Genomic DNA, 8,830 nt, shown 5'->3' with positions numbered 1-8,830 from the left:
TGGGCCAGAGAGAATGTCCTAAAAGGCAAATCTGATCCTGTCACGCCACTGCTTACAATCCTTCCATAGCTCCCCATTTTTCTCAGGGTAGCCATGGCTTGCCAGGACTTGCCTCACCTGTCCTCTGCTTCCCTATCCAGGTTCTCCTCCCCTCACAGCCCATGTACCTGTCAATGAACTTGGGTACTTGGATGGCCACCTTGTCACCTGGCCTTTGAACATACTGTTCCCTCTGCCTGGGACATTCTCTCCATTCTCTTCCCTCTTCCTTGGCCAATGTCCACTCCTCTGCTAGGGTCAGTTTAGACATCACGTCCGTAAGGAGGCCCCCCATTCCCTGAGTCTGGGTCAGGAGCCCCTGCTATTGTCCTCCTCCACCCTTGACTGTAATTACACCTTTACCAGCCTCACTTGCCCCCACGGGTGGAAATTGTGTCTCATTCACTAGCGTATTCCAGTGCTTCACACACTGCCTAGCATTTAGAAGATGCTCCATAAATCTTTGTTAAATGCATGAAGCAATCCTTCTCTTGCACTTGGAGCTGGAGCCCTTCCCAGGGGCTGCAAGAGGAGAGGCAGTTGGTCACACCTCGTGTTTCTCACAGGAAGTTCCTATGTCTACATTCTTGAAGAAGTCCTAGTCATGCCCTCTGACACAAGCCCCAGCTTGGGTCTCTTTGTGCAGCTCCTCTTTCTCAGGTCAACGGGCCCCACGTCCTAAAGATCTGAGCCTTGGAGACATCAGTTCCTTCAGAAGTTGACTTCCTCCGTCACTATTCACTCCTCGACACTTAACCACAAGTCTGAGTCCAAGACTCCACATGACTTCCGTGGTCTAAGGAAGAGATTGGATTGGAGTATGGGGCCGGAGGTCCACCATGCAGCCCTCCTGACCAGAGCTGGGCTGCTGTTCTAATGATCTAGATGTGCATTCTGCCTCCTCTCACTTGGGGCCTGGGGCAGGTGGTGCCATCCGTGTAGCAAGACACAGAGAGACACAACCAGTCACATTTTTATATAAAAGCTTGTGAACGTCTACACACACTCACCCCATACATTCACACTGTTTAGTCTGGAGATAGGTTTCTAGGTGATGAATTTCAAGTGAATAAGATGGTGGGGAGGAAGAGACCAGCATTCCTTTGCACCCCTTTCCCCAGCACTGACCACAGTGCACCTGGCCATAAGGAGCCCTAAGGAGACAGAAACGAAAGGCTGTGCATTTACAGGAGGAGTGACATTCCTCAGGTCAGTGGAAGAGGGAGTATGAAGTCAACGGCTGACCCACAACTGGCCATGAAGTCCTTTTTTCTCCTCCATCCCAGCCTTCAGTTTCTCCGTCTTTAATCTCTCCCCGTCTTCCTTCACTCTTACTTCCTCTCCTGGCCATATTATAATTAAGCCAGTCATTGCTGGTGCCCTGCTCCTCAGTGTAGTCTTTCTGTTCTTTGGAATCTAGTTTCTCTCCAGCTCATTGACTCCTCCCCATCCACTCTTCCATTGACGTAGAAGAGAACCTGGGCTTGGGGCAGGACAGACAGAAGGTAGCAGAAGCTTCCATGGGGACTGAGCTCCAAAAACATGATCTCTCTCTGGTCATAACCTGAGCAGCCTCCCAAATCTGAAACAGATGAAGCCCAGGCCAGGCATTTCACCTCCTGCCTGGCCTGGGCTTCCAGCAAGCAGAGGTCACGCCTCTCCATTGCTTCTTATAGCCCCCTCTTCCAAGAGAGAAAGAGAGCTTGATTGAATTTAACACTTCCTCAGAGATGTGTGAGCTAGAAAAAGTTACTAGAGGCAAAGGAGTTACTAGAGGCCACACCCACTTCTCTGGGTCTCAAGAATTTGAGAAAATTTAGTCCCTGGGCCCATCCCTTAACCCACTTCACCCTCCACCCTCCACCCACCTGTTCCTAAAAAACATGTCAGTAAAGAAAAAGTCAGTTCGTTTGGGCCTACATATTATTTATTTTGAATAGGTAATACCGTCGCATGGTTCAAAATTCAAACTGCACAAAGGGTATGCAGGGATAAGTCCCTTCCATCCCCTGATCTCCAACCTCCCGCTTCCCCTCCCCAGAGGTAATCCCATTTCTTCTGAATATGCATATATAAGCAAATATGTATTTATATTCTTCTCCTTCCTAAAACACAAATGGGAAGTGCACTATACACATTTTTGCACCTTGCCTTTTTCACTTGAAGATTATTTCATTTTAATATATAAAGACATATAATTATTTTTTAGCTGTACAGCTAAAAAACCCATCCCCTAGGGAAGGACATTTCTGTTGTTTCCAATGTCTTGCTATTTCTTTGTATCCATCCCCAGCCAAGACTCCAGGATGGACAGTAGTGATGCGAGGAGCTGGAGGGGGTGCCCCCAGGCCACGCCCCCCAGGCCTGGCTCATTTGCATGTCTGCATGTGATTGGACAGCCCCTGGCCTGGTGGCTGAAGGGCTGGGGCTTCCTGCTTTTCACCCTTGGTGCCCAGCTTCCCGAACTGGTTGTTGCAGAGTACAGAGGCCACTGGTCACACACAGTCCTGGCACAAAATGACCATTCTTCATGATCATTACACCCACAGAGCCCCCAGAAGTGCCAGTTTCAGCTGCTGCTGTCACTATGACCATCCTCCTCGAGAGAGTGCAAGGCAGGCAGATACGAATGGGCAAAGGGAACTGTCTGAAACACACACATCCTACCACAGGACAGGCGTGGGGGCGACACCTACTCTCGATATGTGACAGACACAAGAGGACATGCGGGAACTGTTCTCTTAAGGCAGGTGTCCCCCTACATCTTTGAGACTTCCACAGGCGCAGGGCCAAGAGACAAGACCAAAGTTGAGATATGAGAGCTGGGGGTTGGGGGGTACCAGAGGCCAGGAGCTAGGATGGAGGGACATCCCTTCAGGACTTTGAGGAAAATCCCAAGATATAAGACTAGGCAAGAACAGGAGAAGGAGGCGGTAGGCAAGAGGAAGGAAGGAAAGAAGGAAAGGACTTGGATGAGAGGGAATGTGGGCAGAAGGGTCCCTTCCAGCTCACTGAGGATGTACAGGCCTGAAAGGAACCCTGCCCTGGGGTCTCTGGGAAATTATCCTGTTGCAGAGTCCCAAGATGGCCTAAAAAGATTTCAGAGAGCCAGAAAACAAAAAAAGGGAAACATTTAGGGCAAAGCTGAGCCACCACTCTAGGCTCTTGGTTGGACCATTCCTCTCCTCTTTGGGATGGGAATGCAGCATGGCCGGGATCCGCAAAGCTGAGTCTCCCCTGGGGTGTGAGGAAGGAGAAGAGGGTGCCAGGCTGCCAGCCCAGGGCCCAGCTGCTGTCCCCCCCTGGCTCTGGGGCTCCTGGCCAGATTCCCCATGTCAGGCACCACCTAGTTATGAGAAAAGCCCCCATGGGAGAAGGCAGGGAGGTCAGGGGCACAGGCAGCAGACTGGGCCAGGCAAGCCAGGGAGTTGACCTCACAGGCCCCAGCATCCTGGTCCCCCTGGAAGTAGATGGAGTCAGCAGAGTAGAAAGAGGGATCCTCATCAAAGAAGTTGTAGGGTCGGAGGAAGAAGCCCACACCATTCCCCACAGTCACCGTGTTGGGAATGTCCTCGGCATGTGGGATGTGCAGAAAGCCAGCTGTCACCCAGGCCACCAAGTCCTAGCAGGGGAGAAGAGAGGAGCATGAGGTCTGGCTTTGCTAAGAACATGCCCTGCCTCCCACAGTGGCCTTGCAGGTAAGGATTCAGCTCATCAGCCCAAGGATCTTCAGCTAAACATTCTTTCCTACTGGCCCAGAAGTCAAAGCAGAAGTCTGTCTCATACTGGGAGCAACACCTGCCTTGCTGTGCCTGGCCTGCACCCTCCATCTCCGACACTTCTCAGCACATTACCTTTGCCTACCCACCCCCACAGGGTGACACCCACAGGCTACGTCAGCTCATCTCTCCCCAACTCTCTGAGAGTTCCCAAACTGCAACCGAGGGAAGAAGGATGAAGAGAGATTAGGGCTTGGGAGGCAGAAACAGACCAACACTGAGAAAAATTCACCCTTTTATGGTTAGATACAGGAGATGTGATCTTCTCTGGTAACTTCTAGCCCTCTTTGAGTGCTGGGGCCTAGAAAGGACTCAGTCGATGAAGCTGGGATTTAGAGGGCTCTAGAGCCTGGAGGACAGGCCCAGGTCCTCACCCCATTTCTGCATGTCAACCCCCAGCTTGGGAAGATCCCCTCAAGACTAATGATCAGACCCACTAAAGTGCAGAAGGCAAGAATCAGCTCCACCCCTGGGGCAAGCAGAGGGTTTTCAGGAACCTCCCCCCAACCCACCCACCAAGAGAAGGTGAGGTGTGTCCCCACCTCCCCCCTCTGCCCTCTACAGTCAGCTGACCTCTCCAGCAATGGTCTCGTTGTTGATGAAGTCAGTGAAAGCCACCGTGGGGGTCCAAGGGTCATTTTGATTGTAGATGCTGGAGCTAGTGGGTTCTTCCTCTTTCCTCTGGGTCACAGCCAGCTGGTACCTAGGGAGGCACTGGTCAGGCCTCCGTGGTCATTAACCCCATCCTGCTGCCTGATTGTGATGAAGGGAGCTGAGTGCTCAGACCTCAGCTTCCCTATTGCATTAAACACAGCAACTGGGTGCTGCTGAATCTCTCATGCCACCCTGGTGGGTCACATCTCCCTGTTTATCCCCCTGCCATTTCACTGCGTGGTCCCTCTACCATCCAAAACAGAAAAGAGTTCTCAGTCCTGGGCTTTAGTCCTCCAAGGGGACAATGTGCCCACCCCGGTGACTTTTGGTGTTAACAAGGCTGCACTCCAACCAACTGACTGAACTGGCCAGCCCCACCACGGTGACTTTTGATAACTGGGAAATCCTTCCTGAGATCTTACCTTGCATATAGTTGTGACTGCATCTCTAGGTGTCCTTCCAGCACTCCTTTCCCTCTCCCCTCTCCCAGCCCCCAACTCACCTCCCCCAGCTGAAACCTCTCTCCAGGGAGCTGTTCTGGGGCAGCGGGTCCCCATCAAAACTGAGCCTCTGGATGCGGTAGCCCCGTGGGTGACCCCACTTGTTGCTGTGGTTGCTGGCCAGGTACAGGTAGCGAGGGGTGGCACCTCCCAGGTGGAAGGCAGCCTGTTCCTCCGTCTCCAGCAGCTTCCGGGTCACCTTCAGTCTCTGTATCTGGTGCTCAGGGCTCCAGGGTACAGACATGGGGACAATGGCCATGTCCTCAGCCCAGAACCAGTTCTTCAGTCCTGCTCAGGGAGGAGGGCCTGTCATGCAACCACCCAGGACCCTCTGGATTCTGCTGCCACCCAGCTGCAGGGGCGAGGTGGGGCAAAGAGCAACTCAGAACTGGGTGTGCTCCCCGCTTCCCTTCACTCTCCCCCCACAATATCCCCAATCCTTCAGCCAAAGCTGTTGACCTATAAATTGAAATATTTCCTCATGAATTTCATTCAATTTCACTTATTCATCCTTTCAACATTCATTAGTGGGGGGCACTCTGCTTGCCCCTGGGGACAGAGATGAATGAAACATCACCCTTACCCTCCTGCTGTCATGGAGACACAGACAGCAAACCACTGACTGGTCTGCAATGTGAGAGGAGCACAGCCCAGCATGTTCAGGGTTAAGGGAATACAGGTCAGGCAGGAAGTAGAAGCCTGACTGTAATGTGCATGCGTGCGGATTGCAGGAAGTATTTGCTGTGGCTAAGACTGAGCGTGGGAAGAATCCGCAAAGCAGCTTGGAGCTGCACTGTGAAGGGCATTGGAGGTCTTGCTGTGGACAGGATCCTGCAGGGGACAGAGAAACCGAGGCTGGCATGGGAGGGAGGGTACTTGGGGCACAGCGTGGACCCTGTATCTGAGAGCAACAAGAGTGAAGGCAGCAGAGAGAGGCCTGGCACCTACAGGAGGATGGCATTTGCGACCAGAGAGGGTTTTGAGATATTTCAGAGGTTGGAGAAAAAAAAAAAAACCCTAGCGATCAACTCAATGTGGGAAGGAAAGTGAAAAGACAAAGACTGAGACTCCAAGACATCATGTATCCATTGTTCTCTCTGTGACCACCAACTACAGGAACTAACTGGAATGCCCCACAGGATCCATTCGACCCCTTGCACTTAAGTGTACCAAGAGAGAGATGGAAAATCAGAGGGGGAGGATCCATCTCCCGAGGAAATGTACAGCCTGGGGTGTTCTGTGACTGGCCTGCACATGCCGGGGACGTGACACACTGCAACACACCCCCTAACACACCAGCACCACAGGCCAGACACAGAGAAATGGGCTGAAACACCAGTGGCTGCTTCCCTGAAGTGGTGCCCATGTAAGTGCAAGGGGCGGATGAGGGCAATGGAAACTGTTAAACTAGATCCTGCCTCCTCCCCGAGCTTAGCCATCTCCCAAGATTTTCTATTGAGGTCACATGGAGGGAGGCTGGCAGCTGTGCCCCTAGCCAGTGATCTAAGATCCAGATAAAACTTAGCAGCCAACTCTCTCCCATCCAGCAGAAAGGGGAAGCATGAAAATCCAAATCTTTCTTTTCTGGATAACTTATATAAAACCCAAAGCAAATGGAGACAACTCTTCAGCCCCTCTCTCAGAATCCTTGCCCCCACCAGGATTTCTCACCTGATATATCCAGATCCACCTTGAAGTGGGCACTGTGGGTGTGGACTGTGCCCAGCGTGTGCTCCCCAACTTGGTTCCCATACCTTTGGGCAGCACCAAAGAGGAATGCCGTGCTGATGTAGCCTGTGGCATGGTACTTGACTTCTATGGCCCCATTGGGGTGGAAGACCATATCCCACACATAGTCATAGTTAAGCAAGGTGGACATAGATCTGACGACCAGCACCATCTCTGCAAGTCCCCCATAAGAGTGGGAGTGTAAAGTCGAGTGGTGTCGCCTCAGGGGGAGGCCCTGGTTCTGTTCAAACACACAAAAGGCATCACGTATTGTTTTGGGAGCCTGGGATTCCAGAAGGAAGTGCCAGTCCACATAGGTGGCAAGGTAGGGGCAGTCCACCCCTCGGGTCAGGGGCGTGGAGTACTTGCCCATGCCAAAGCTACCATCCAAATAGCGGGTCAGCATTGCTGCTGGGGAATTTCCACCATAGATGGCTGAGGCCTCTTGGAGGCTGAGCTCATACACCAAGCGTTCTCCCTGGAAGCGGATATCAAAGATTCTCAGGCCACTGTAAGCTCCCAGGCCAAAGGAGAAAGTCCACAATGAGGAGGCCACTCGACTCCCCTGGATGCTGAAGCGGGGGCCCTGGGGATGGTACTGCAGAGGGGGAGCCGGACCTGGAGGCACCTGGGACTTCAGGGACCAGGACCCACCTGTGCCATTTTTTGGGATCAGTACCACATTCACCAGGCCAGCCTCAAACTGGTCCTCCAGTTGGGCCAGACTCTCATAGTACCGGCCTTGATAGAATACCTTCTGGATGGTCCAGTGGGCAGCATCCAGGGCCTTGTGGTCTACTAGCAGCTCCAACCCCGTGGGGTGCAGGTAAAACCCAGCCCCTGAGATGTTGTAGTAGAGGCCAAACCAGGTGGCCCGGTCCCCTGATTGCAGACCACGGGGAGCTGTGGTCACTGTCACCAGGTTCTGTTCCTGGCGTTTATAGAAGCAACAGTGGTGGAGAAGGCCAGCAGCCTGTGGCAGCTCTCTGTCGAAGATCATCTTGTCTATGTCCTGGTATTCTCGGGCCAGCACAGGGCGTCGGTGATAGGGCAGGGGGCCCCCATGTCTCTTCACAGTCACATCCCGCAAGTAGGAGGGGTGAGGCAATGGCCCCACCACCAGCTCACTCACGTTGGGCTGGGGTTGTCCACCAAAGAAGACGATGGCTAGTGCTTCCCGGGCAGGTGGGGGGGCCCCACTGTCCAGGTGGGCCAGGGCTGCAGCTTTGGGGGGCAGCTGCAGCTCCACTGAGAAGACACAGTTGTCCGAAGGGCGGGCCTGGGCTGCATCCACCAGGCCTGGCCCCAGCCGCTGGGTCAGAAAGCTCATCACAGCCGTCAGCTCCTCTCGGCTCAGGTCTGCAAACAGCTGGCTCTGGCCAGGGTGTGGCCAGGGCTGGGCACTGTGGGATACAGAGGGGCAGTGGGGATGCTGGCTGGGTTCACCCCCGTCTCCACTCCTACTAGCAAGCAGGACACAAACCAAGGCAAAGATGGTGATGACAGCCAGAGCCAGGAGCACCAGGGTGGTCTTCTGGTTCATTGTCCCGTGAAGGGGAACAGAGGATTCAACCGGAGTGGAGTTGTATATTCCCAGGCCAGCAGGAGAGAGGCTCCTGGATTGGGTGTCCCAGACTCAAGCTGAGGTTCTGGGCTGTCAGAAACCTAGGGCTGAGGGTGGGAAGGACACCAGGGAGGCTGAGGGAGGGGGGAGGGGCGGGCCGGGTTGGGGGGCGGGTCTGAGCAGGGCAGCAACGATTTCCACAGACCTTACATGGCTTTGTCCTCCAGGACCCAAATCAGACTCTGTGCTCTAGGTCAGGGTTGGAGCTGAGGACAGCTGGGGTTGGGGGAAGGGGGAGGAAGGAAAATATCCAGATAATACAGCTGGCCAGCCTGAGTGTGGAAGTGCACCACTGCACGGAGCTGGTCTGGGCAGAGCAGCCCCTCACGCCCCTCAGCCCAGCTTCCTGTGCACCCCCACCTTCCCAGGGACAGATATTCTCTTTTCTGTAACTTGGAACTATCATTCCCCTTTCAAGGAAACCCCCACCCCAGCCCCTTCAGCTTCCCAAGCAGCATTCCTTGGCCAGGTCTAGGCCCCTTGTCCTCTCTCCTCCATTGCTAATT

General features: G+C 53.7%; 1 protein-coding gene across 2 annotated transcripts; it reads right to left on the bottom strand.

Annotated features, from left to right (window-relative positions):
* Positions 1 to 1,948: 1,948 nt before the first annotated feature.
* Positions 1,949 to 8,388, bottom strand: LOC103589858 (membrane primary amine oxidase). 2 transcript variants are annotated; one of them, XM_008571909.1, is made up of 4 exons: positions 6,644 to 8,388; positions 4,975 to 5,260; positions 4,392 to 4,521; positions 1,949 to 3,661 (listed from the first exon to the last, which is right to left on the bottom strand). In XM_008571909.1, exons 1-4 carry the CDS (start codon positions 8,241 to 8,243, stop codon positions 3,386 to 3,388), a joined length of 2,292 nt encoding a protein of 763 aa, XP_008570131.1. In that variant the 5' UTR covers positions 8,244 to 8,388; the 3' UTR covers positions 1,949 to 3,385. The 2 variants fall into 2 exon arrangements, with proteins under 2 accessions (XP_008570131.1, XP_008570132.1); XM_008571910.1 differs by lacking the exon at positions 6,644 to 8,388 and adding an exon at positions 5,556 to 5,623.
* Positions 8,389 to 8,830: the final 442 nt, after the last annotated feature.

Source organism: Galeopterus variegatus, unplaced genomic scaffold, assembly GCF_000696425.1.
Source record: "Galeopterus variegatus unplaced genomic scaffold, G_variegatus-3.0.2 Scaffold733, whole genome shotgun sequence".
Classification (NCBI taxonomy): Eukaryota; Metazoa; Chordata; class Mammalia; order Dermoptera; family Cynocephalidae; genus Galeopterus; species Galeopterus variegatus.
This window is presented reverse-complemented; position numbering and strand designations above follow the sequence as displayed.

Coding starts and splice junctions, on each gene's coding strand:
- LOC103589858 (XM_008571909.1), bottom strand. CDS start 8,243: ATGAACCAGAAGACCACCCTGGTGCTCCTGGCTCTGGCTGTCATCACC. Junction 5,261..6,643: donor GGTGGATCTGGATATATCAG/GTGAGAAATCCT, acceptor CTCCCTGAGCAG/GACTGAAGAACTGGTTCTGG. Junction 3,662..4,391: donor ACGAGACCATTGCTGGAGAG/GTCAGCTGACTG, acceptor CTCCCCTGCTAG/GACTTGGTGGCCTGGGTGAC.